Source organism: Aotus nancymaae, unplaced genomic scaffold, assembly GCF_030222135.1.
Source record: "Aotus nancymaae isolate 86718 unplaced genomic scaffold, 86718_ANA_hifiasm-v0.15.2.pri h1tg000227l, whole genome shotgun sequence".
Lineage (NCBI taxonomy): Eukaryota > Metazoa > Chordata > Mammalia > Primates > Aotidae > Aotus > Aotus nancymaae.
In genome coordinates, this window is record NW_026988642.1 from 89738 (window position 1) to 117449 (window position 27712).

General features: G+C 57.6%; 1 protein-coding gene and 1 pseudogene across 1 annotated transcript in view; both read left to right on the forward strand.

Moving 5' to 3' along the window:
- Positions 1–4178: 4178 nt before the first annotated feature.
- Positions 4179–6879, forward strand: LOC135273062 (uncharacterized; annotated as a pseudogene).
- Positions 6880–17703: 10824 nt separating this feature from the next.
- Positions 17704–27712, forward strand: part of OLFM1 (olfactomedin 1) — a 32791-nt gene continuing 22782 nt past the window's right edge. Inside the window, exons 1-3 of the mRNA XM_021671427.2 lie at positions 17704–18185; positions 20308–20457; positions 25396–25551. Of these exons, the coding sequence (XP_021527102.1) occupies positions 18036–18185; positions 20308–20457; positions 25396–25551 (456 nt within the window). The 5' untranslated portion in view covers positions 17704–18035. The remainder of the gene's footprint in view (positions 18186–20307; positions 20458–25395; positions 25552–27712) is intronic.

Sequence of the window (27712 nt, forward strand, 5' to 3'; positions counted from 1 at the left end):
CTTGGTGCTGCTGGGACCTGGCTGAACATCGGCAAGTGCACGAATGACTCCCGTGAGCATCAGATGTGCCCCCGGGCTGCAAGGACTTAGTGAGAGAATGGCATGAGCTCAGCACGTGCCCAACACGCAGTCGGGCTGAGAATTCCAAACCATCCAGGTCTTCCCAGAAGCAGAGCTGGCCACCCTTTCCGGCTTCCAGACAGAAGCAGCTGGTCGCCGTGCACAAGTCCAGGGAGCTGATAAGGAAGGGCGGCCTGAGTCCTCTGCCAGCCTGTCCACCCTCACCCCCCTCCCCGGGCCGGTGTCCCCAGGGGCCACAGAGGCCATCTGGGTGCTCGCTCGGCTCAACCGGATTTGGAGAGGGTGAAGCTGGCAGCCTGAAGGCTCAGGGCACAGGCAGCCGATCGCGTGGGTTTTGGGTCCCATTTGCTAAGAAATTTGCAGAGAGGAGGGGAGAGTTAGTGCCGTTGCCTTGGCAACGCTCTGTCACATTCTAATGGGGCTCAGCAGTAGAAGGAGGCTTGTCTTAGTGGAGCACAAAGCAGATCGATTTGCTGGTGTCCTGAGGCAGCTCAGTGGGAAAGCGGCTGCTTCTTGGGTGTCTGCTGCCCGAACTCCATCAGGAATGCAGCAGGAGAGGGGCGGGTGGGGGGTGTCCCGGGACCCACAGTACTCACTGAAGATGGAGGCGGGGCCGATGCTGGGTACCCACTGGGCCTCGTCCCAGGGCACTCAGGGTCTCAGGGCTCACGTGGAGGAGGTGGACGGCTGCCCCAGACCATCTGGAGCTTTGGGACCCAGGCCCCACACCCACCGCTTCATGGAACCTCTGCTCTGGGAGCTTCCTGATTTTGCAGATAGGAACGCCACGGGAAGAGGAAAAAGACAAGCTTCTAAATCGGTGAACTCAGAGCAACCTCCTCGAGGGGTCCGAGTGGACACCAGATCCCCAAAAATCCAGAACTAGAGCCAAACAGCTAGGAGCTTGGGTTGCGCAAATATAAATATTAAAAGTACCAACAAGACACAAATAATACACACAATACAGATTGAGAGGAGGGATGGGGTGGTCAGAGAAAGAGGAGCAGAGTATTACCCAGCCTTTCAAAACAGGAAGTGGGCGATACTGTCAGAAATGGGACCGTGGGATAGACAGCGTCTAATTCCAGACGGTTATCCACAGACTCTCCCTTCTCAGTCTTAGAAGGTTCTTCCAGGAAACCATGCCTCACACGGTGAAGCTAAACGCACTTGAAGTCAGCAGCGTCTTCAGCTTGACTTGGGCTCCTCTTCCTTCTTTACATTCCAGTCCAATCTAACGTTTCTAGGCTGCAGAGCCTGGGAGGGATGATCTCATCTTACACCAGCGTTTGCTCATGCTTCCTACTTCTTTCTAGCCATAGCCACGTGCCAGGCACAGTTCTAGGTATTTTGCACGGCTGTGGCTCCCTGATGCCACTCAGCTGGGCACTGAGGTGGAGCTGCCATCATCAATCCACCCCCAGGAGATAAATGGGGCCCAGAGAGGGAAACTGGCCCCAGGCCTCAATAGCTCCCAAGAGGGAGACTGTGGCTTGGACCCCAGACCGCTTGGGTTCAGAGGCCGCCCTCCTACGTTTGCACATTTTCATTCCCTGATGAAACGCGCAGAAGAATGTCCATGACGCAGCCGCATTGCAACACTGGCTGTTCGAGTCCGTATTTTTTTTAAAAAAACAGCTTTATTAAGATACAGTTTACATACCACACGATTCACTCATTTGAAGTGTACAATTTAATAGTTTTTGATATATTATGTCACTATATTTTTTTAAACTGTGGTTACATAGGCGTAACAAAATTTACCGTTTTAACCGTTTTTAAGTGTACAGGTTAGTGGCACTGAGGACATTCACCATGTTGTCCAACCATCACCATGTCAATTTCAAAACTTGTCATCACTCCAGACTCAAACCTGCCCCCATTAACTAATCACTTCCCATCCTCCCTCCCCTTAACCCCCCGTAACCTCTAATCTACTTCCGGTCTCTGAACTGACTACTCTAGGGAATTTGACTACTCTAATCCTAGGAGCGGAGTCCTGCAGAACTTGTCCTTTAGCGGGAGGCTGATTTCACGGGTCTTCAGGGTTCATCCATGCTGTGGCAGGTGTTGGAATTTCCCTTCTCTTCATGGCTGGTAATAGTTTGTCGGATGGATGGAGCGCATTTGTGTGGTCATGCATCTGTTGATGGACACGGGAGTTAGTTGTTCACACTTTTGTTTGCTTGTTTGTTTTTTCAAGATGGAGTCTTGTTCTGTCACCCAGGCTGGAGTGCAGTGGTACGATCTCTGCTCACTGCAAGCTCCGCCTTTCAGGTTCAAGTGATTCTCCTGCCTCCGCCTCCCGACTAGGTGGGATTACAGGCGCCTGCATCACATCTGGCTAATTTTCATATTTTCAGTAGAGACGGGGTTTCACCATGTTGGTCAGGCTGGTCTCGAACTCCTGACCTCAGGTGATCCGCCCGCCACAGCCTCCCAAAGTGCTGGGATGACAGGCGTGAGCCGCCACACCCGGCCTGTCCCCACTTTTTGGCTCTCACAAATAATGCTGCCATGAACACAGGTGTGCACACACCCGTTCCAGTCCCTGCTTTCTATTCCGTCGGGTGTGTACTCAGAAGGGACTTGCTGGCTCACATCGTGTAACTTTAAAAATAAAAACAATCCTTGCTAAACTTGGATCTGAGGTCTCAGTCTGCCCAAGCAAATCTATGCAGCCCTCCTCCCCAGCCCACAGGAACAAAAGCCCAAAGACAGGGCTTTGCATTCCAGCCCTACAGCCACGTGTGTCTCCCCCAGCTGGACATTTATTAGCGGTCACCTCGAGCGTCAATGTGGAGGCTGAAGGAGGAACTTGGGTTGAGGCCTGGTGTGCTGCGTGTGCCCCCTGCATGCTCCGAAAATGCTGTAGAGTTCTTACGCATTGATAAAATGGGCTTCTTCTCGCCCTGGGTCTCCTCAATGGCCCCCAAAACCTGCAGATATGCATCATTCATTCCCACTGGACAGATGTGGGAACTGAGGCTCAGACAGCCACTACCCAGAGAAGCAGGACAAGCCTCAGCCCTTCGGCTCCAAATGCAGGGTCCTCTCCGGCCCCTTGCTGCCTCTCTCAATGATCCCCAAGGGGTTTACAGGCAGCTTTCCTCCATTCCAGGACAGCAAGGACACTGAGAGCAGTAACGCGACGGGGACAGAGAGAAAAGACACCTCCACAGCTGCACCGCTCCATTTTTTCCCAGCACCATCTACACGCAGAGTCTAGGGGGCCACCCTGCCTCCAGGGCCATGGCACCTCACCAGGAATGCCACTGCTTAAACTCTTCCAGGGCTGGCAAGCCCACCCAGACCAACAAGCCGGCCCACCCTGATTGCCCTGGTGGGAGCCCTGTCTCCGGGGCTCAGAGAACAGAGTCCGTGCAGCAAAGGCCCTCAGGGTGCCAGGGCCATGCCAGAAAGCCCCTTTTACCATCTTCTCTTCTTCAGCACACACACCCAGCTCCCGCATCTAATGCCCAGCGGATGCCTCCCAGATGCTGGTGGCACAGTGACAGGGGCAGAAGGTGGCATCGCCCTTGTTCTGGATCTCCCTGGGTGACCCCAGTACGTGACACCCCGGACTCCAGAGGCCTCATCGGTGACACAGGGGGCCGGGCCACATCACCCTGGGCAGCTCTGTTCCCTGCAGTTATCGGGTCTGGAGTCTCTTCTTGTCAGAGATTCTCTTAAAGAATTTATTTTCCATAGATTAAAGACTAGACAAGGAGAACAGACAGGAGAGAGGCTTGTGGACACCTGCTGCAACCTTAGCTTCTCAGAAAACAGGCGCTTGGGACTCCTCCCCAGAAATGGGGAATTCAAATGGAAAACGTGGCCCCCAAGACAGCTCCTTTGGTCAAAGGCTCTGAGTACACATGAAAGGAGGGGGAGGGGAGGGGACATAGAGAGGGGAAAGGGGAGGAGGGCACCAGGCCAGGCAGAGCCAAGGGAGTCCTGAGGGTGAACACGCTTGTGCCTATAAGGGGCCCTGTTGTGTGCATTGGGTTGGAACACAGCTCTGCCCGCCCTGAATGCGTTCTCTGAACCAGGAACCCAAGAGAGTAGCTCTCCCACTAGGGCTGGGGGCTTCCAGAATGCCCTTGGCTCTGCCCATCCTGGTGCCCTCAGCCCCTATCCTGGCAGGAGAGCTCCTCTCTCAGGCTCCTGATTCAGAAAAGGCACCCGGTGGGGGGGAGCAGAGCTGTGTCACAACCCAATGCACGACAGGGTCACTTAGAGGCACGTGTGTGTCTACCCCCAGGAGCACACAGACAGACCCTCATCCACTCACGGGCACGTGTGTGTCCACCTCCAGGAGCACACAGACAGACCCTCATCCACTCACGGGCACGTGTGTGTCCACCTCCAGGAGCACACAGACAGACCCTCATCCACTTGCCCTGCCTGGGACAGGAGCCCAGCACCCAATGCCTGTCCCCGCTTCCACCCCTTTGCTGACCTCCCCACCCCTCAGGGCAGCGTGCCCAGGGACCAGGGTTCTAACCCCGGGTTCCTCCCTGACCCTCCTCCTGGAAACATCCTTCTTGTCTCCGCCTCAGTTTACCTCATTGAAGGGTGATTTCCAAGGATCCATTCAGCTTTTATCTCCTGTCACTCCGCAGATATCAAGACTTTCCATCCAATTCCCCCCACCCCCAGCTGCCATTCCCTTCCCCAATCTTCCGCCCACCCCTGTCCAGGGGCCCAGGTCCCCAGCGCAGGCAGCCCCTCTGTCCCCATTCCCGGGACCTGGAGCCGGCCAGGATGGAGTTCTCTATCCCAGTTCAATTTCCCCCGCCTTTTTGATGTCACATCCTGTCCCAGCCCGCTCGCTCGCCGGCCGCCGCCCTCCCTCCTCCTCCCCGGGAGAGAGTGAGGCGCGCGGCTCCCTCTGCGCCACCCCCGCCCCCGCCCCTTCCGAGCAAACTTTTGGCACCCACCGCCGCCGAGCGCGCGTTCGTGCTCCGCAGGGCGCGCCTCTCTCCGCCAATGCCAGGCGCGCGGGGGAGCCATTAGGAGGCGAGGAGAGGGGAGGGCGCAGCTCCCGCCCAGCCCAGCCCTGCCCAGCCCTGCCCGGAGGCAGACGCGCCGGAACCGGGACGCGATAAATATGCAGAGCGGAGGTTTCGCGCAGCAGAGCCCGCGCGCCGCCCGCTCCGGGTGCTGAATCCAGGCGCGGGGACACGAGCCAGGAGCCGCCGCCACCGCCGCCGGAGCCCGCGGAGCCCGCCGGGGCCAGAGCCGGAGCGCGTCCTCGTCCACGCAGCCGCCGGCCGGCCAGCACCCAGGGCCCTGCGCGCCAGGTCGTTGGAGGTGGCAGCGAGACATGCACCCGGCCCGGAAGCTCCTCAGCCTCCTCTTCCTCATCCTGATGGGCACTGAACTCACTCAAGTACGTGCATCCAACGCCATTTTCCTCCCCGCCGGGCGCTCGGCCCGGCCCCCACCCCGGGAGCCCCACAAAGTCCGGAACGGCTCCGGCTCCGCGCCGCCCCGCGCCCCCGGCCTGGGCGCCCGGAGAGCCGGGGTTGTCGGGGAGGGGGCCGGGGCGCTGGGCGGGACCTGGGTGGGAGGGAGGGGTGCAGGCTGAGCCGAGACGCTGCTTCCCGAGCCCCGGCCCAGCAGGGCTGACAGCTGCCCCTTGCTCCTAGGACTCCCTGCTGAGAAGTTGAAAGGGGAGCTCCAGGGGGGCTTTGACTGCTATTGTCATCTGGAGGGGGAAGAGCAAGACCGGATCGCCGAGCCCCGGGCATTTTCCAAGGTGGCGGGACCTCAGTGCTACCCCCAGCACACCCCTGCGTGGCTCAGCCTCCCTCTGGGCATCACGCTGCCCTTGGGGGCCCCGGAAACAGGCAGTGGGAACTGTGTGGCTGAGACCGGGAAGGGCAGCCAACGTGCCAGCCAGCTGGGTGCATTGTTGGCTTAATGTGCAGGGCGTGGGGGGCTGTGGCCACATGCCGGGCGGGCAGGAGGGGAGTGAGGAGCCTGGTGGTGTGCCTGTGTGGGGATCGTGGGCATTTGAGACGGGCTCGTCCTTCCTTGAACAATGGCTCCATGGAGAAAGGTCTCTGCTTGCTATTCTCCATTTTAAAGATGCATCTTGGAGCTGGCAGGTCTGGGGGAGGAGAAGGGCTGTCTGTGAGCGCCGAACTGGGAGGGCTGCTTTGGCACCATGGTGCTTGGAAGAGCCTGCCAGCCTCGGGAGTGACATTAAAATGCCCTTTCAATGATGCCACTGTGCCATGCTCTGAACTGGGAGACTCTGGCCCTTTGGAGTTGCAAGTCCAGGAAACGATGGGCAGCCAGCACCCTGGCCCCAAGCCCCAGCTGCCCCTGACCCTCCTTTCCTTCCTCCCTGCCTCCCTCTCCCTCAGAATGAAAGAGGAAACAAAGGAGAGAAGATGGGAGGGCCAGAGAGCGAGAGGAAGACCACAGGAGAAAAGACGCTGATCCAGCTTCCCTTGTTTTGCCTGGAAGCCCTCGCTGGCTCCCTGGCTCTGCCCAGGACGTGCAGTCCAAATCCCAATCCAGCAATGGGTTATGTGGTCCCAATTACCCTCAGAGCCCCTCTCCTGCTGCTGCCCAGATGATCGGCCGGTGCCCCCCTGGAGAGGTTCTGCGTGGCCTCTGGAAGAGAAGTTTTCTTGGCCCCTGGAGGGCCTGGTGGAGGGGTGGTGGTTGTGCAGTGTGGCTGGACAGATGCATTCACTCACGTGCACGCGCGCACACACACACACACACACACACACAGGGGAGCACATACCTGCAGAGAAGAGCCAACCAGGTCCCGGTTAGTGGCAAGCTGCCCTGAAAGGGCTATGCCTGTGTCTTATTGAGACACCTTGGCAAAGAGATGGCTGGCTCTGGGTGGTCCTGGACACGGCCCCTCCGAGCCTTAAAGGTGCCCTTAAGCCTCCATTCCCAGGCCAAAAGATGCTTTTCCTCCGTAAGTTCTCCTCTTTATGTCTTTTTAAAGATCCCCTGTTCTGGGGAGAAACTTTTGGTTCAACTTCAATTAGAAGCTTTGTCTCAGTGGTGAAAGTATTTGTCCATCCAGGCAAAGGGTGCTGGACATCTGAACCTCGGCCAGCCCCTGTGCACACCCCGGCATCCTCAGACCTTGGAGTCAACGCCCAGCCAGCCACCTTCAGGACCCTGGTCAGCTCCGCCAGCCCACAGCTTCTCTGAGTCAGGAAGGGAAATGCTGTTATTTTCTTTGCTGGCCGGGAGGTTCCTCTCTCTGAGGCTGAGCTACAGGTTCAGAGGAATGTGTCCCTGGACTCAGCCAGGAGGCACCTCCCACCCTCTCGGTAAGGCTCTACCTCCCTGGGCTGGCTTCTGAAAATTGCGCTTTCAGAATCTTGGGTTGGAGGCCAATTATCCCTAATGTGGTGGGATTTTGGAGAAAAGCCTCGGCAGGTTTTTGAGTCTCTGAAGTGGGCAGGGAGTGGCTGGCTCAGCACCAGCACCTGAGAGTCTGGCTACCCTGGTCCCACCTGGGTGGGACCCGCCGGGGTTATGCCAGGTGACTCTCACCTTTGACCTCTAAAGTGGCACCTGGGGTCAGGAGTGGATGTGGGTGGGGGCCCAGGCTGCTCTGATTCCAAGAGCTACTTGAGGACATCCATCCCCAAGCATCTTACTTTCTTGATTCCAAAGTTACGTGTTGTGGGTGTCTTGAGCAATGCTGCTTACATTTGTGAGTGAGGGAAGACATGTGTCTGGACTTCAGGAAAGGGTGCTGGAGTGCCTGGTGTCTGTCTCCCACTTCACTGTGGGTAAACTGTTCCCCGAAGCCACGTCCCTGCTTTTAGCTCTGCCCAAGGGATGGACATGCGACTCTAGGGCCACTGTGTTTCTAACAGCGTACATCGACGTGAGAACACGCCAGAAATGCATGGATCCTACCTGCACTTAATAAATGCTGCCTGAAGGATTTGGGCAGACAGGCAGGGGGAATGGAGCGCATGGCCAGCCATCTGCTCTCCCGACAGCTTGCTTAGGAGGAGATACTCAATCAAAAGCCAGCCGCTGATTGATAGCCTGCTCCATGCAAGGCTGTGGGGCCAGGTCAACTTTGTCCTCAGACAGAAAGACATTTTACGTGGTCTTGCTCTGTGATTTTCAATAAAAGGCTGGTATTTCATGCTCTTAGAGAAGCAGGGTAAAGTGGCGTCGTACGGAGCTTCCCAGGCAGGGTAGGGAGGCGTTGATCTCTGGGCCTTGGGGAAGGTGGGGCAGGCAGGGGCTCCCTGAGCTCCAGGCTCGCCTCCACACCCCCCAGCCTTCCCTTCAGAGGGAAACATGCTTTTTTGTACGTGATCAGGTAAAAGGGGCTGGGAAGCTTTATAGCAACAACCTTGAACCCAGATGGCCTCACTGTCACCCCGATCCCACCAGACACTGGTTGCGTGACCTTGAGAAAGGCCCTTTAACCCCTCTGAGCCTGATCTTCCTTGTTTCACGAGAAGTTTAAACAAGATCGTTCTTGAGTAAGATCCCTTCCTGCCACAGACCCCCAATCCAATTCTTTCATTGGCTCACTCATCTTCTTTTTAAACAAGCCTTTCCTGGGTACCAGCTGGTTGAATTTAACTCGGTCAGTTCTGAGCTTACAATGTCAAGTGAGTTCAGACCCTTGCCGCTTGGCATCTGGGGCTGGCATGCTTTGAGGGGAGACCCCAGGCTCTGCCATAATCATGTATTTCCATGGCACAAGAAGTATCTGCGCCAAGTGTTCTGGGTGGGAGTCGGGCAGTGAGTTCTGTCTCAGAAGCTGGAGGAAGCTCTGGAGAAGGAGGACGTTTGATCTGGGCCCAAGGTTGCACCTGGGTCTACTAATGAGCCGGGGGGAAGAAGAAGGGGACAGAGGCCGGATGTGGTGGCTCACGCCTCTAAGTCCTACCACTTTGGGAGGCTAAGGTGGGCAGATCACTTGAGGTCAGGAGTTCAAAACCAGCCTGGCCAATACCGTGAAACCCCTCTCTGCTAAAACCATAAAAAATTAGCAGGGTGTTGTGGCAGGGACCTGTAATCCCAGCTACTTGGGAGGCTGAGTTAGGAGAATCGCTTGAACCTGGGAGGCAGGGGTTGTAGTGAGCCGAGATCACGCCACTGTACTCCAGCCCGGGCGACAGATTGAGACTGTCTCAAAAAAAAAAAAAAAACAGAGGACAGAAATGGCTACAGACAGAGGCTGTAATGGGAAGAAGGGCCGGGAGGGAACCCCTGACTCTCACATCCAACGCTCAGTCTATGTGTGTTGAGGGTATTCGAAGTGTTTGAAGACCGAAGCCAAGCTGTCCTCATCAGCCATGCATCCCCAGGCCCATCCCCAGGCCGGGCCTTTCCTACAATGTGACATCCCTGGATATCCCTGGGGGGTTCAGGCTGTCAGTGAACACAGAACAGGCTTGAGTGGCAGCCGTCACTGTGGCTGTTTGCCTTCAGGCTGTGCTGAGTGACTCCTGTACACTGGGTCTCGGAGTTGGGCCAGCTGTTTGAGGGTCTAGGTGCCTGCAGTGAGATGTGGGCGGCCCCTGGACTGCACCTGGGGAGTTTCGAGTTGGTGTGAACAGGCTAGACGGAGAAGACCAGGGCGGTGACATTGACTTAGACTTTCAGAACCTCAGCGAGGCCCATCCCTCTGAATCCGTTCCTCAAACTCCCATTTAGTTTGTGATTGAGCTGAAGACCCCACCCCACTCCCCCAAACAAATCAAACGAGTAGAAACAGCTAAACGCTTTTACCTGCTGCAACCTAAGCTTGGGCCAGGTGGTCGGAAGGACCTGTCTTGTCCCCCTGCCAGGCCCTCCCCCCTCCAGCTCCTCTGCCCCCCTCCGTCTTGGACATGCTGGGAGGATACAGGGTTTGTAGAAGCGGGTGGAGTGCGGGGGTAGAGGGAGGAGTTCAGGTGGAATTGGGGCCTTTTCCTAAACCAATTATTTCAGAATGTGTGCAATTCATTCAGTCTTTGCACCAAAGTTGGCTGAGGCCTCCCTCTGGGGCCGGTGACACCTCTGGACACAGAGCGGGAGAGGGCGGCGTTCCCCTTCCTGTTCCCCGGGTGCCTCCCCTGGTGGAAAGGCTGCTGACACGAGGCGGGGGTAGGGGGCAGGGGCTGAGCTGTCAATCCTGCCCAGGAGGCAGCTGCTCTGTCTCCTAAAACAATTTGCTTCTCATTCCACTGACTTCAACCATCCCCAATCAGAAGAAAGGTAATTTCCTGCCTTGGGTTGTATTTATTACTAAAGTTATCAGGCCCTGTAATCAGCATTAACATCACCATGTAAGTAAAGTAATACAAAACTAATTACTAACTAAACTGAATTAGATACATGGCAACTACGAGCCGGGCTGTCGGGGCAAGCAGCCAATTTCCAGCTCTGAAAGATGCGTCCCGGATGCCCTGGGCGCTCAGAAACCTCAGCGCTGTCCTGGCCAGCGACCGAGGGGAGGGAGGAGAAAACAGGAGGTGAGAGTGCACGCCTCCGAGGCTTTTTAGGTTATTAAAATGACAACATAAATGTTATCAATAAGAATAAATAATATACTATATAAGATAAATAATATAAGAAGCTGGATCGGGGGTTAAAGCCCCAGGAATGCCGCCCGTGGCGAGGGCTGATACCGTGTGTCAGGAGCGTAAACTTTATCACGTCGCGGCAGTCCCAGCAATCCTGGGCAAATGGGAAGTCCCCATTCTTGACCTGAGGACACTGGTGTGGGGGAGTTAGGCAGCTGCCCAGCCACCCAGCACATAAGTGATGACCCCCAGATGAAGCTCCAGGTCTGTCTGACCCTGAGAAACCTGAGTTCTGGTGTTTGTTAAGACAAAGAAAATGCGAAGTCGGAAGACAGCGCAGTGTCACCGGCACCAGCGTAACGGCAGCGGCGGTGCCGCCTCGGGTCGCCGGCCTCTGTGGAACGCACTGCACAGCCCGTCAGCTGTGCCTTTCTGACCGTGTGGACACGTACGCTGCCGGCTGCTGACCTTGAAAACGGGCTTTTGAAGGAGAAAGCGAGGCGAGGAGGAGGAGATCAGCTTGTGGTTTCCTGGCTACCCCTGAGGTCCCAGCAATCTAGATCAAAGACCCCAGCAGCCCCTCTGCCCCTCGGACACAGGGTTTGTCTAGGAGTGCCCGCTCGGCCGCCTCGGTTCCCTCGGGCGTAAGGTGAGCGGTTACGTAGGCAGCCCTGTGCCCCTCAAATGTCCCAGCATGTGTATGACAACTTGAGATCCAAGAAGTAAGAAATAGGGGTCCGGCGCAGTAGCTCACACCTTGAGTCCCAGCACTTTGGGAGGCCGAGGCAGGTGGATCACTTGAGTCCAGGAGTTTGAGACTAAGAAGTAAGGAACAGGACCTACAGGTCCCGAGCTAAGGTGGCCTCTCGATGCGGCTGTAAACCGCTCGGCACGCCCACGGGGCTGGTGACACCCTTTGTCGCTCTTGGCATGCCTTGCACAAGGAGGCTGGGGCGCCACCATGGAGAGAATGAGCCACGTTCGCCCTGACCTGTCCTCGTGTGCGGCCGCTCACCTGGAGAACGTTTCCTATCCCTGCTTCTTCTGTGCCCAGGTCAAAGCTCATGCCCCTGCCTGGGCTCCAGCTGGTGACGGCAGCTGCAGTGTTTAGAAGATGTGCCTTAGCCGACCTGCCTGCCCCAAAAAGACATCCCGGCAGCAGGGATCCGGCCGGTCTATCCCTTACGCATGGTCCAGGGACGGTTACAATCTGACTCGGGAGTGTGTAGGCATGAAGAGCCGAGGCGGAAGAGTCAAGGCGGAGGTGGAACGATGCTGCCTCCCCAGCCTTTGTCCGCATTCAGATCAGCATTCGCAGCACCTGCTTCGGGCCGTCACTAAAGTGGTTCCATTCCATCTAGCGCTTTTAGGCTCACAAGTTGTCCTCGGGGAATTTAAACCCTGCCACAGGGATTTCCCTACCACGCAAAATGGCTCTCCTGAGTGCTGCTGAAAAGAAAGTCTCCCCCACTTGCTTCCAGTGATGTTTCAGGGGCCTGAGGGTCAAAGAAAGAACAGCAGTGGATGGTAATAACTTCACTCCATGCACTGAAGCTTGCTGGCTTGCAGACAGGGCAGTAGGGCTCGCTCAGAAGTGGGGAGCCAGCAGCGCCCAAAGTGTGGCTGTCCGCTTGAGTCCTTGAGCCCCTGCCCGGCCCCTAGTATGCACACACGGGTTCCCGTTCCCGGAGCCACTCAGCCTCAGCCTCTTGTCCCATGGCTGCACAGAGTGAGTCAGCTGTGAGTGGCAGCAGGTGGCGGTATAGATGGACTCGGGGGTGCTTTGTTTCATCAGCAATACAGAGAATTATGAAACAGGAGATTCCTCCAGGGGCCGCACCGGTCTCGGTGAGAGCTGGCTCAGAAAGTTTCCGAGGCCAAGTCCAGGCTCCGCAGGACGGGTCCCGACCGCAGTGCCTGGGATCCTTGTGTGTGGAGGCCGGTGTTGTCTGGGTGCCAAGAACTTGGCTTGGCATCTGGCAGCACCGAATCCTTGGCTCTAAGCAAATGTTGCCACCTGGGACATTTTCTACACACCCAGCTGGACCCTGGGATTGACTCTTAGATGTTTTTCATTGTGATGCCACCTTTTAATTCATGTCAGGATCAATTACTGATTCCACAGAAACCAGACTTTCTCAATTAGGGTGAGTCTCCTCACCTGAGAAGTAGGACAGGACTGTGTGTGGGGTCCCCGAAAAACATGCCTTCAGCCCAGAGGGTGATGTGTCTGCTGAGTTATCTCGTCCCTCTTCTTCAACGTGGTGCTCCCAGAATTGGCCTCTTTTCTGTTCGGCAGCTAAGGGAATACAGAGCTGTGGCTTCCCGTGGTCTGTGGCCAGTCAGATGATATCCATGAAAGACACGTGGAACTTGCCAGGGAGAGAGCAGAGGGTGCATGAGGGGCCTGGGGGATGGGGCTGTGGACAAGTCAGCTCTCGGGATGGACAAGGAACTAGGACTAGGAGCTGGACACAGGGCAGGCACTCAGTGGAAGAAATGTCCCCAGCCACAGCCATGGGCCTGTGGGATGCTCTCCCCAGAGGAAGTGACTCCCTGTCACCGTCACAGGGGGGACTTGAACAGCTGACACTGAGGGGAAGGGAGAAGGATGATGCCTCGGAGGGAGTTGAGTCTCCTGGGTGGGCCAGTCAGGCCAGCTGTGCTTACAAACCCCAAGCGCAGTGGTTCACGATGGCAATGGTGAACATCTTCCCAGGGCACAGGCTGCCCAGGGGCAGCTCTGGCTCACACGTCCTCTCATTCAGGGGTCCTGGGTGAGGGAGGGGCCCTCTCTGGACCTGTTTTCCTCATGACAGAGGCAGAGAGCCAGGGCGTGGCCGAGACATTTGGCTCTGAAAGTGCTCAGTCATCGTGGCCCTCAGCCTTTCTCCCTCCCCTGGCCAAAATTGCAGGTGGCATAGCCACACCTGGTGCAGGTGGTGTTTGGGAGAGCCTCGGCTCATGGGAGGTGCTGCCAGGCAGAGAGCCAGGCCAGGATGGAAATCCTCTCCAGGGAAGGGGCTGCGGGGCAGTTACTCCTCCACCCATGTGTGAACCCAGTGGTCTCGGCGGAGGGGAGTGTGGGGGACACTTGGCTTGGAAGGTCCATGCTGGTCTTCTGTGGCTGCCAGGAGGGACTGCTCAGGAGACCTGTGGCTCCTCCCATGCTGCCTGGCTGGAGGCCGGGTCCTTTCCTTGCTCCAGGAATGTTCCAGCACAGAAAGGGAATGAAAAGGTACATACAGGGTAGAAGAAGTGGAAGTGGCTCCACGTAGGACCTCTCTCTGTCTCTCCTCTCTGTCCTCTCTCTCTCCCCCCTCTCTCTCTCCCCCCTCTCTCTGTCTCTCCTCTCTCTCTGTCTCTCCTCTCTCTCTGTCTCTCCTCTCTCTCTGTCTCTCCTCTCTCTCTGTCTCTCCTCTCTCTGTCTCTCCTCTCTGTCTCTCCTCTCTCTCTCTGTCTCTCCTCTCTCTGTGTCTCTCCTCTCTCTCCCCTCCCCTCTGTCTCTATCTTCCTCTCTCCTCCTCTGTTTCTCTGTCTTCCTCTGTCTCTCTCTCTCCCCCTTCTCTCTCTCCCCCTCTCTCTCTCCCTCCCCTCTCTCCCCCCCTCTCCTCTGTCCTCTCTCTCTCTCTCTCCTCTCTCTCCCCCCCCTCTCTCTCCCCTCTCTCCCCCCTCTGCCTCTCCTCTGTCTCTCTCTCCCCCCCTCTGTCTCTCCTCTGTCTCTCTCTCTCCCCCCTCTCTCTGTCTCTCCTCTGTCTCTGTCTCTCCTCTCTCTCTCTGTCTCTCCTCTCTCTGTGTCTCTCCTCTCTCTGTGTCTCTCCTCTCTCTCTGTCTCTCCTCTCTGTCTCTCCTCTCTCTCCTCTGTCTCTCCTCTCTCTCTCCCCTCCCCTCTGTCTCTATCTTCCTCTCTCCTCCTCTGTTTCTCTGTCTTCCTCTGTCTCTGTCTCTCTCTCTCCCTCTTCTTCTCCCCTTCTCCCTCCCTTTCTTTCTCCCCTCCCCTTGTTTCCCTTCAAGCTATTTGCCAATAGCCTGAGGACAGTATGCGTATTTTTAAACAGCAACCAGGCATCCAAACTTTTTCCCTTGGGGGTGTCCTTTGCCAAGGAGCGCTGGGAAGTGTCCCAGAGACCTGCTTCCCTCCAAGCAGCCGCTCCTGGCTCTGAGTACGTCTGCATCCTGCGGACTCACTGTTCTGACCGTGGGTGTCGGTGGTCGTCTGTGGCCTCCCAGCTCCCCGCGTGGCTTCCTGAGGTGATTCTCCAACACCCCACGTGTGTCCGCCTCTTGTAAGGTCTATAGCAAGCTGGGCAGGAGCACCCTGTAACACTTGCGTCTTCCGAGCTGTGAAGCCCAGGGATGCGGAGGAGGGATGCTTGTTTTTGTGTCGATCTGTGCAGAGGCCACCAAGATCAAGGCCTGTAAGTGGCTGACGTGAGAACAGAGACCTGGCTGGTCTAAGCTGTCATGACAGGGAACCTGGTGCAGGCTTACGCCAGGACTCAGAGGGGTGGGCAGCCTCCTATCCTTCTCGCGAGTGTGGAATGCAAGGGCCCACGAATGTCTTCCAGCGGCCTCTGTGGCTCGTGGAACTGTGCAGACGGCCAGGGCTTCTGCGGCCACGCAGCTCATGCCATCAACTCACGCCACTTCTGGGGCTCATGAGATTTCACTATGGCCATGACGTTTGCGAGACGAGGATGCTACCTCGTTTATGGGCTTAGCCCTGGAAATAGGCTGTCACCATATGACCTCGGACAGGTCTTGTCATCTTTCTCGGCCTGAGACGCCTCATCTGTACAGTGGAGTCAGCAATGCCATCACCCCATCAGCTTCAGAAAGGACTGGGTGCCAGGCATGGCAAAGCCCCAGTGCCGTCAGGGGCACAGCACCTGCCCCATCGGTATTCGGACGATTGTTCAGAGCTGCAGGTGTCACGAGCCCTTGCTTTAAGAGAAGTCATGCAGAAACTGGGATTGAAAGTCCTCCTTAGGAACACCTGGTATTGGCTGGGGCCATGGATTCTCTGATCCAAATGCCTTCATTCTTCACCAATCCAGTTTCCTTGTGGAATGCTCCACGGCCTTCTAAATCAAATCACACCTACTCAAGCCTTCTCTGACGACCCTTTCAAAACCATTACAGTAAGCGCTCCCACCGAATCACAGATTTTAGAAACTGGACAAGACGGTTTGGAGCAGGTGCAGGCCGGAGCCGCCCAGGTGCAGGTTACAGCAGTCGCAGTCCATCTTGTACTTTGTGGAGTTACATGTGTCTGTGGCTTCTGAGCTGGCCTGAGAGTTTTGTGGATTGGATTGGGTTGGATTTGAAGTTGTTCCAGCAGAACAAGTGGTCCTTGTCCTTCCGCAGTGGGACGCGGCGTGAGTGATCTGAACAGACGCGGCTCGTGGCCCTGAATCTGTGTTACATACGCGTGGCCGGAGGAGGGAGGCGTCGCCAGCCCTGCCGGACGGGGGAGCCTGGGCCTCCCGCTCTGTGCGCAGGGCCTGCAGTCCCCGCTGACACTAGGAGGTGGCGCCCTTCCCCAACAGTTGGAATCACCCGGCCTCGCGCCCGGCTGCCGGCACTCCCGCATTCATCCCAGAAGCAAATCCGAGGGGTCGTTTACCTCGCGGGCCCCACGCCCAGCTCTCGGGAAGGGATCCTCCGGCTGCAGGTGCGTCTCCACAGCCGAGGACGGCGTCCACAGAGAGAAGCCCCAGCAAGGCGCGCTCCAGCTCTCCAACACTGTCCAGGAAGGAGACTAATTTCCACCCAGGCAGAAAAGAGTGCGGCAAGTGATCGGGGAGTCTTCCCTTCCCGAACGGCTGGGAAAGCTTAATGGCAGGCCCGGAGGAAGCGGCTTTCATCTCCGATTAGAAGCGTTCTGCAAATGCAAAAGGCCTATTAACGTACCGGACCCAGTCAGGCCTGAGCTTCCGGGGGAGGGGGGACCTACACGCGCGAGTCCCGCCGCCGTCACCAAGAGGGCCGGGGAGACGGGCAGCTGCGCCAGCCGGGCCTGGGCGCCAGGACTCAAGCGCCACCCCTCGAGAGGGGCGCAGGGAGCCAAGGAGGACACCCCCCACCCACCCACAGCCCCCACCACGGCCCCCAGTGTCTGCCCCACACACCCTGCCGCACCCACCCACGCCCCCCACCACTGACCCCAGACCCCGCCCCTCACCACGGACCCCACGCCCCCCACCACGGACCCCAGTCCCCGACCTGCCCACCCACGCCCCCCACCACTGGACCTAGTCCCCGCCCCACACACCCACGCCCCACACCACGGACCCCAGTCCCCGCCCCACCCACGCCCCTCACCACGGACCCCAGTCCCCGCCCCACACGCCCACCGCCCCACACCACGCTCCTGGGCGTGGCCTTCTCGGCTTCGGAGGCCCAGGCCCTGCTCAGGTCCTGCCCCGCGTTTGCCCTCCCGGGCCCCTCCCTGCGCACCCCGGCCTCCGCAGGCCACCCCCGGCTGCGCTGGTGCCAGGAGTGCGGGTCGGGCCCTTCCTTCTCCCGAGGCCTAAGGGCCCCGCGGCCGCCCAAGGTTCGCAGGGCGCTTTTCACTCTGCAGCGATGCCCGACGCCGCTGGCACTGGAGACTCTTGGGAGTCCCACTGCTTTTGGAGCCGGCCTGGGCCTGCTGGGTTTCAGGCGACGGCCCAGGCTGGCTGGGTCCCTCTAACCACCGCGGAAAGGGGCCCTGGTAGGCAGGACGGGGCGGTTTCCCCGCGGGCAACCTTTGCCCCAGAGCGCGCCCTCTGCGGAGATCAGAGAGGGGCCACGGGATGGGGGGAGCCCGGGGCGGGAGGGCATGGTCCGTGCGCCCCGCTGGGGTCCCCGCGCCGCCGCCGCGGGGTATTTTCTGAGCCGGGGGCGGGGGCGCGTTCCTCTCCTCAAGTCACCCCGATCCCAACTCCTGGGCGGACCGGAGTCTGCAGACCTCGCTGCCTGCAGCCAGGGGGCGGCGAGGAGCCGCGCGCGCAGGAAAAACCCACCCATTTCCTGGGCGGATTGCGTCGGCCCCGCCCGGTCGAGCCCCGCCTCCTGGCCGCGGCCCCCGCGCGCAGCCCGCTCAGCGCTCAGAGCCGAGCGGCGCTTCCCGGTGGCGGCGGCGAAGCGCGGAGGGACTCGGCCGGGCGCGGCGGGGCGCGGGGCGGACAGGCGGCGCGGGGCTTGGGGCGCGGCTGGCAGCGGCCGCCTGGCCACCCTCCCTGGCGCCCGGGGAAGGCGCGGCGATGGCCGGGGCGCGCGGGGCGGCGGCGGCGGCGGCGGCGGGCGGGCGGCGGCGGGCCGAGGGGGCGCGGGGACACAGCCGGGCGCCCCTGCCCGCCGCGGTGCCCGCCGCCTGAAGGCCGCCCGGGCGCGGGAGCCGGTGCCAGCTCGGAGCGGGCGCTGGAGGCTGCTCGAGGCGCAATGTCGGTGCCGCTGCTCAAGATCGGGGTCGTGCTGAGCACCATGGCCATGATCACCAACTGGATGTCCCAGACGCTGCCCTCGCTGGTGGGCCTCAACACCACTAAGCTCTCGGCGGCCGGCGGCGGGACGCTGGACCGCAGCACCGGCGTAAGTGCGCCCGCCGGCCGCCTTGGCGCGGCTGCTGCTGCTGCTGCTGCTCCTCCTCCTCCTCCTCCTCCTCCTCCTCCTCCTCCTCCTCCTCCTCCTCCTCCTCCTCCTCTTCCTCCTCCTTCTCTCCCTCCTCCCTTTTCCCTCCCCCTCCTCGGTCCGGAGCCCGGGGCTGGGCCGGCGCCGCGCGGGACCCGAGTCGCCCTGGAAGGCGGCGGGGAGCAGAATGAGCAATGGCCGGGGTCGCGGGCCGGCGCAGCGGTGGAGACCCTGCTCCCCACGCCCCCAGCCTGGGCCACTCCGTCTCCGCCCGCGCGCCCCTAGGGCGGCGTTTCCTTCGCCTGAGCCCCTCGCCGCAGGGTCCGGGGAGGCTGCTGGGGCGCGGAGGCTTGGAGTCCTGGGTCACGAATTGTGAGCTCCTCATTGAAAGGTTAGAAAACTAAGGCTGGGGACTTGGGGACCTGTCCAAGGTCACACTCAGCAAATGAGGGGTGGAGCCGCCGCTAGACCCGTCTGGGCTCGGTCTAGCCGGGACTCTGAGCCCGCCCTAGTTTGTAAAAGGCAGACTGGCCCGACCGGGCTGGCAGTGGGGACCCGCCGGTGGGCCCCGGAGCTGCTGCCTGCGCCTGCGTTCCCAAACTCCCAAGACGCCCTTTCCTCCCCAGCCCCATGAAGGGCTCGTCGCTTCCCCTAGGAGGACGGTGCCGAGGGGCTGGGGCGGGGCCCCTGGGAGCCTGCCCTCAGCTGCTGCTCACCCCCCTCGCCTTTGCCTCCGCCTTCTGTGTGCACCCCTCCCTCCTGGCCTCTGAAATTGAAATCGGGTCTCCCTCCCGAGCCTAGCGGGAGGGGGAACCGTGGCCAGGGCTGCTCTGACTTAGATGGCTGAGCGAGGCTGAGCTGAAACCACCCACCCGGAGGGCCGAGCGAGGAAGGGGCCGCCGCCGCGAACGCACACCCCAGACCACTGCCCCTCTAGGCTGAAAGGAGAGGTGAAGGACATGAGCCTCCCTCTCCCTTTTTGCTGCCAGAGGTTAGGTGCTCTGCAAAGAGGGCTCTGTGGTGTGGCTCCCTCCTAAGACCCCTCTTGAGAACACCCCCCTGCTCCTTCAGGAATCGAAGGGCAATTCCTCCATGATGACTTTGTTCCAGCCTGCCGGTCCAATCTTGTGGGGTTGGGAATGAATGAGATTAAAGATATGATTACTACAGATTCTCCCCGCCCAACTTCTCCTCCCATTTTCATGCTAAAAATAGCAGAGAGGTGACCTGAAGCCACCGGCGGGGAGTGTGCTTGGAAACAGTGGGGCCAGCAGCAGGGTGGAGCGGGTATGCTCTGGAGTGCCCGCCCCGGCACCTGGCAGGGCTGGATTGCAAGGTTACACCAGACACAGGCAGCCCTGGTTTCTTGGTGGTCTTTGGGCAAACCTCAGGACTGGGGTTGGCGGTGACCCCTCCACAACATGTCACCAGCAATTTGGTGACATCCACCAAATGGCTCGTGGGTGGAGCCCACATGGAGTGGGAAACCTAGTGTTTTCTTGGGTCAGTCTTTGCCAAGCTGCTGGCAGGGAGGTTGCGGTGGTTCGTGGTTCATCACAGCTCTGGGCAAATAGGCTACTGGATCTGGGGCTGTTACAGTGGGCGCTTCATCTGCAAGTGTTAGGGAATGGCAGGGCGAGGCTTGGTGGTGCCAGCCACCCGTGCTTGACTTACGGGAAGGATATCCTGTTTCTGAAATACGTGCCCGCGGTGAGCCACCCGGCATTTGCTTTCCTGCCTTGCTCCTCGTCCAGCTTGTGGCCTCCAGTTGCCCCTCCCACCCACCCAGCAGATCAATTTGGCCAGATGACAAATTCCAGACATCCCTTGAGTTGAACCTGAATTTTCAGAACGTAAAGGGTCCTGCCTCTTTGACTTCCCTTCAGCCCTGGGCCCCCTAATGGGACACCTGTGCCTTTTTGTTCCCAGGGGCCCTTTCTCCCCTTTGGGTCAGACATGTCTTGGGGCCATTTCCTTGTGCCTTTTCCCTGGGGCTGGATGTGGACAGTTCCCCTGGTTGTTGGCTCTGATGCACAACCTCATGGTCTCCCTTTCTCTCCCTCCCCACCCCTTCCCTCTCCAGGTGCTGCCCACCAACCCTGAGGAGAGCTGGCAGGTGTACAGCTCTGCCCAGGACAGCGAGGGCAGGTGTATCTGCACAGTGGTTGCCCCACAGCAGACCATGTGTTCACGGGATGCCCGCACAAAACAGCTGAGGCAGCTATTGGAGAAGGTGAGTCTGCGCGGAGTGTGTGTGTGTGTGTGTGTGTGTGTGTACATGCCTGTGTGCTCACACCAGCACCAAGGCTTGGCTAGCTTGCAGGCTCCATTTTGGCCCTTTCCTGGCTTGTCTCCTCTCAAAATGTTTATGAATGAATGAAAGGGTGGATGGACAGATGGATCAGTGGATGGATGGATGGGTGGATGCCTGGGTGGGGATGGGTGGATGGCTAAATGCGTGGATGGATGGACAAGTGGATTGAGATTTCCAAGGGTGGCCCAGGAAGAGAGTCGAGACCTGCCTCCCTGTCACTGCAGGCTCCGCTGAGGAGTCTCATGGGTGTGGTGAGACGGGACACAAGGGTCGTCTCTGAGTGATGTCATATCTGTGTGCACAGGGCTGGGGCTGTCACCCAGCAGCTACCTTGGAGAGCGCCTGTCGGCCCAGGAATGCATGACCATTTGGATTTTACCAGATGGGGTCTTTTTTCTGCCCTTGAATGGGTGGACCTGGCCAGTGGCTGCCCAGGTGCTTATCACCATGAATGCCTTCCTGGGGCTAAAGCAGGCCACGCTATCACCTTCAGAACCCACATGGGAACAGCAGGGTGGAGTTTGCATAGCACATTTCAAATCCGTTATTTCATGTGATCTTCACAAGAACCATGTGAGGTTGGTGGGATTTTTCACTCCATTTCAAGAAGGCGAAATTGGGTTCTCCCTAGAGGTGGACTTCCTTGTCCCAAGCCAGACAGCTGTTAGTAGGGAAGTGGGCGCTGAGACCCATGTGGCCGAGCTCATCACCTGCTTCGGTCTCCTCTGCTCCCCACTTTAGTCAGGGTGCCTTCTCCTGACAGGCACAGCCCACCTGCCTTTTGGCACATTCCGCCCAAGGACCCAGTATTCTGTGGTTAGCTTCGGTTCTGGGGGCCCCCGGGAGAGTTACCAAGGGAACAAGGAGAAATGGTGGGCCCTTCTGTTCCACGCATTGATTCCTCAGAAGAAAGGGGCATTTGCATGTAGCACCTACGGGGCAGGGAACCTTCCCACCCTGAGGGAGTGGGGTCACACCACACACACACACACACACACACACACACACACACACACCAGTAACTACAGCTTGGCCTTGGACTTTCTGGAGTGGGCATCAGCTCAGGAGTATGAGAGGAAGCCTGTGGGGGTAGGGGGCCCTGTGACTCGGGGGTGGCTCTGTTCTAGGGGGACAGATGCTGCTGTTACTGCGCACCTCATTGGAGAAGGTGGGAGCAGCCTGGGGAGAGGATAGCATTGCCCTGACTCAGGTCAGCATTCCTGGTGCTGAAGCACCAACCCTCCAGGAAGCTCTGGACAAAGCAGGTTCCCTTTCTTGGAGAGGGAGAGGGTGGGCTAGAGATTTCGAGCACCCGCCCAGCTCTGACAGGCGCTGAAGGCTTGGAGTCACCACCTGCTCCTGTCTGTGCCCCTGTCCCTGTCTGGAATGGATGGCCATGGGATGCTTGTTTCTTGGGCAAGAAGGGTGCATTGTGGTACCCAGGGCAGCTGGCCTAGTTTGTAAGGCACTCTCCCCTTGAAGGAATAGAATGGGGTTTTTTTTTTCTCTTTAGCCACCTGAGCAGATCCTTTTAAAAGAATTAAAGTAAGATTCATGTAACAGATTCCACAAACATTTATTAACAACACACTAGACCAAAGCCTAATTGAGCCTTTAATTATTCAGAACCCGAGAGGAGGGAGGCGGCAGTTGGAGGGGCCTCTGGGCTGTGGGGGCCGGGCAGAGTCAGGTGAGGAGAACAGAACCCTGAGCCCAGGGAGGAGGCATTTGCGGGGAGAGCAGAGAGTTGGGAAATGGATTCCAGAATGCTCCATGAGCCCCTGGGACTGCAGGCTCTGGAACGTTCCTTCCTGCCTGTGCGTGCCACAGCACTACTGCTTAAAAATTTAAAGCCCCATTTGATACCATAGCGGGCACTCTATTTTCAGAGGGCATGAGCCAGTCGCTGTGAAAGAGAAAGAGGGCCTTCGCTCCTTAATGCGCTGTGCGTCTTAGCAGGAGGCGCCGTCCCCAGCTCCCCGCACACCCTGGTCTGTGTGCTATTTCCTTTCTTTCCTCTTCCTTTTTTCTTCTCTTGCCTTCTTTTCGTGGGCAGAAGCAGGACAGGATGCTCCAGAAACCGCAGCCCATGTGCCCTGTGGGTGGGGCTGGGTCACAGCTGGGCATATTCCAGCCAGGTCAGTGTTTCTGCAGCCTGGCTTTGCCTTTAACCCACCTGGGAGGCTGCAAGGTGCTGAGTCCTAGGCCCCACCCCCAGAGTCTCTGATTTCTGTTGCCCTTGAGTCCCTGTGGGGAGCCTGGGCACTAGAGCCTTGGAGGCCTCACCAGGCAGTGCCATGCAGCTAGGGTGGAGCACTGTGGGGACGCAAATGGTGACAGGCCTGAGGCTCGGGCTCCGTTCTCTTTGAAGCAGCACTGGGCTCTGGGTTTGAGGGTGTAGGCTTTGGGGCCAGTCCAGCCTGAACTGGCAGGCCTGGCTGTGTGACAGTAAGCAAGTCACTTAACTTCTCTGAGCCTTGGCTTCCCTATGTGTAAAATGGGACTCAAAATAGTATTCAGCTCCCGGAGTTTTGTAAAGATCAAATGAGATGAATAACACCACAGCAGGCTCAGCGCAGTGCCTGGAACACAGGAGAGGGTGGGTAATTATTAGCAGTTCGTTATCCCAAGGCCAGCTGCGTCTTTGCATGTTGCTGGCTCCCCTCCCGCTTCTTAATGCCGGCTGCCGACCTGGGTAGGGTGTGGGGTAGACTGTGTCATCCTGTATCTGTGACCCTGACAGTGCCAGTTGGCTTCTCAGAGACGTCCTGCAGGCGAGAAAATGAAGGTGCTCAGAGGAAGGGCTGTGCTGAGAGGAGGGCCTCCCCAGGGCGGGGAGATGGGCCCGTGATTGCAACACTGGAGGCGAACCTTGCGCTTGGGCCTTGTCAGCAGCCAGAAAGGAAAATGCAGTCAGGGTTAGAACTATAGGAGAGTAACTGTTTTGTTTTAAGGCAGCGGAATAGTTTAGTATCTTTAAGATTTTTCAGATCCGAAGTCTGATCTTTGAAATCTGTTAAAAGCGTTCCTTCTCTGGGGAGCGAAAAGCCTGTGGCGCTGTGTGTGGTCTCCTGGCCCAGGCCAGCCCGAGCTCAGCAGCTCCTCCGGGCACTTGTGGGCCTTCACTCCTGGGGATTCTGCCAGGAGGGGAATGAGGAGAGGGGTCTGGGCTGGCGCTGTCATTGGTATTGCTCGGCCATGTGGCCGCAGGGGCCACTCTTGTGCACTAGATTTACTGACCTTTGTGCAGGGGTGACAGATGTGGGTGAGACCCAGTGTCACTCCCTCCATGAGTGTCCTGTCCACAGGCTGTGGGGGGTGGGGGGGGCAGCTTTGTGGTTCACTCCTGGGCAGACATTGTGCCAACAAGATGACATTGTTTCCAAATAGTTTTAACTCAGTTCATCAGGGAAGCCTCCCTGGAGGAGGTGGCATTTGGACTGGGCCTTGAAGGATGAATAAAATGAAACTTTGTATCTTTTCTTGAAAGAGGTGCTGTAGTTATTCAAAGTGACAGAGTAAGACGAGCAAGGGAATCAGGCAGGTGGTGGAAGAAGAATGCTCCCGTTTCCCAGGGAGGAGAAGGGGTGAGAGGGAGCTAAAGCGCCACTGTGTGCTTTACGAACTTGAAATTGTGGGATGGTTTGTGTTACTTTCTAATGACGGGACGTGAATCCCCTGCACTTTTGGGTGCTGAGATTGGCGATAGTGGTTTTCCCCCGACTGAGGAGGCTTGGCTCGCTCTTTTGTATTTTACTTCACTGTATTTGCCCCGGCGGAGGACGTATACTCCACTGTCCTCTTCACACTGACCAGGCAAACTAAGCCTCGTCCCCAAATGGTTTTGTTCCTAGAAGGGAGAGTATTTTCAAATTCAGAAAAAAAAGAAAAATCAGAAGTGAAGATTTGCTGTCATGGAGGTAACTTCTTCCCTGGTAATCGCATTAGATTCTGAGAAAATGACCCAGACGCCACTGCGGCAATCCTCCGGGTCCTTCCACCTCCCTGCAGCCCCGAATGCATTTGCACAGAAGCACAAGCCAGTTCCCTGCAAATAAAATGCACTGGCAGGTGGCTGCACTGAAACTGTTTTTCTTTTAAGCTCCCTGGAATCCTGTTGAATATTAAAGTTCCATCTTGAGGCTAGACTCAATTCAGATCTGCCTGTAAAGATGTAAAACAGCGATTCTTCATTTGCTGGGTGATTGATTCCTGACTCTATGCTCAGAACGTACATGTTTGCAGAGCAGTCATCTACCTGTGATACTGTGGGCTGTGATGGATGGCGCAGGAGATGGGGAAAAGCTTGATGCAGAGTCAGGGAGAGCGGCTCCCTTGTTCCTTCACTCCGCACTTAAGTAATCAACCTCATCAGCAAGGCACTCAGTGAGATTTAGGAGGAAGGAGAATTTATACCTGGGGCAGGGCAGCCTGAGCTTGCCCTTCCTCTCTGTCGGTATTTATGCTTGCCTAACTGATTCCGTCCTGCAACATAAAGAGACTAGAAACAGTCTCCACCCACCACTAAAAAAAAGAGAGAGCTCCAGAGAAATCGCCCAGTCCTGTGCCTGGAGCAACAGCCGGGGAGGAACTTGAGTTTCCTGAACCCCTCATTCGCATCCCTGATGATAAGAACCCGTTGGCAGAGGAAATGTTTATCCAACCAATTTGCTGTGTTTGGGGAGTTCTGGGTCCTCACAGTCCCCGGTGCTGGTGATTACCTCGTAAATAATGCATGGGCCACTTCTGGTCCCTGTGTGCCAGCCGTGTGGGAAAGGGCAGCGTCAGTGCGAGCAGGCAGAGAAGACTGTCGGGCACCTACTGCAGCTTTCACTGAACCTGCCGCCCTTTTGACAGGTGCAGAACATGTCTCAGTCCATAGAGGTCTTGGACAGGCGGACCCAGAGAGACTTGCAGTACGTGGAGAAGATGGAGAACCAAATGAAAGGACTGGAGTCCAAGTTCAAACAGGTGGAGGAGAGTCATAAGCAACACCTGGCCAGGCAGTTCAAGGTATGCGTGTTCCTCCCCCTTCCCTCCCTCCTCCTCCTCTTCCTCCAGCTCCTCCTTCCCCTCCCTCCTCTTCTCCTCTTCCTCCTCCTCCTCCTCTGCCTTCTCCTTCCCCTCCCTCCTCTCCTTCTCTTCTTCCTTCTCCTTCCCTCCTTCCTCTCCTCCTCCTTCCTATTCCCCCTCTTTCTCCTTCCCCTTCTTCCTCCTTCTCTTTTTCCTCCTTCCTCATCTTCCTTCTCTTCCTCCTCCTCCTTTCCCTCTCCCCTCCTTCCTCTTCTCCTCCTCCTCCTTCTCTTTCCCTGCCCTCCTCTCCTCCTCCTTCTCCTCCTCCTTCTGGTCTCTTCCTCCCCCTCCTCTCTCCCCCCACTCCCCCTCTCCTTCTCTTCTCCTCCTCCTCTTCTCCCTCCCCTCTCCTCCTCTTCTCCCTCCCCTCTCCTCCTCCTTCTCCCCCTTTTCCCTCCCCCTCTCTTCCTCCTTCCCTTCCTCCTCCCCTTCCCCCTTCTCCTCCTCCTTCTCCCCTCACCTTCTTTTCTCCTTTCCTCCTCCCACCTCCCTCTCCTTCTCCTCTTCCCCTTCCTCCTCCTCCCCTTCTTCCTCCTTCTCTTCCTTCTCCTCTTCCTCCCCTCTCCTCTTCTCCCTTTCCCCCTCCTCCCCTCTCCCCCTCTCCTTCTCTTCCTCCTCTTTCTCCTCCTCATTCCCCTCACCCTCTCCTCTCTTCTCCTTCCCCCCTCCTCCCCGCTTCCCTTCTTCTTCTTCTCCCCCTTTTCCCCTTCTCCCTTCCTTCTCTCCCCTCAGCCTCCTCCTCCCCCCCTCCTTTTCTTCCTCCCCTTTCTCCTCCTCATCCCCATCCCCCTCTCCTCCTTCCCTCTCCTCCCCCTTCCTCCTCCTCCTTCCTTCCTTTTCCTCCCCCTCCTCCTCCCCCTCCTTCTCCCCCTTCTTCTCCCTCTCCTCCTCCCACTCCTCCTCCCCCTCCTCCTCCCTCTCCTTCTTCTCTTCCTCTGAGGCTGGGTGTGCTTTCCCTTTCCCTACAGAAATGGTCATTTGGGGCAGGGAGAAACACAGCAAAGGTTGCTCTGTGCCTTGAAAGGACTGTTGCCCTTGGCAGTAGGGAGGCCACCACCTGGCCCTGGTCTGCAGAAGCCACCTTGGCAGAGGCAGCACACACTCGCCCCCAGGCCCCCGTCAGTGTGGTTGGGAAGCCGGGGTCTGAGATCCCTCGCTGCCCGAGCAAAGTCGAATATTAGCTGGGCAGGGACACCATGAGTCCACAGCTGCTTTAAATCGCATTAGGCGAGGATTAGCTTAATTGATGAGAGCCATTTTGGAGCAGGAATGTCTCAGGCAGTTTTTCATATCTGACCTAATCTAGCCGAGACAAGGCACGCCGTAGATGCAGGGCAAAAAGAGAGAGGCACCAGCCTCCTTTCCACCTGGCGGGAAGTGTTCTGCTTCTCCGGGTGACTCTGGACATGAAAACTGGCGTTTGTGTGACCTAAAATCATATATACAGATGTGCAGCCAGCTAGAGCTCTGCCCACAATTGACTCCGTCTCAGTACGACTCGGTGGAAACATGATATGCCACCTTAATTAAGGTATACGTGCATTTTAATTAGAAACCCGGCCCAGATGTTAATGAACAGGCGGAATTCACGGCCTCGCCGACTGGAAACCGCCCGCACGCTCTGTCTCTGTCTTCCCATCCTTTTTGTGCTAATGTTTTCCCTTGATGTGCCCCTGCATGAGGCAAGAACTCATTCTCTTAAAAACAATACATTAAATAGATGAAATGGCAAGCTAATGAAGTTATAAATCTGTATCCTAAATAAAATAGTAGCAGGCCTGATCCCATTGAGGTAAAATGAGCCGATGGCACTCGTCAGAGGCAGGTGGACATTTTGTCCTTGCATCTGGCTGGTCATGATGAATTACTCTGGAGAGAGAGAGAGAGAGAGAGATGTTGACCTGTCTGACCAAAACGCGTTTATGTCTCTCAGACAGCACTCCCTTCTCTGCGGCCAACAGACTCCTTCAGAGTGGGGTGTCTTCAGCAGCTGGGAGGTAGCTCGTCCTGGCAAATGTTGTTGACACACGCATCTCTCTGAGTTTCCAATTTTGGGGCACTGTGGCTCTGGGGGAAGAAAAGCTAGCGCTTGCCTTGACTG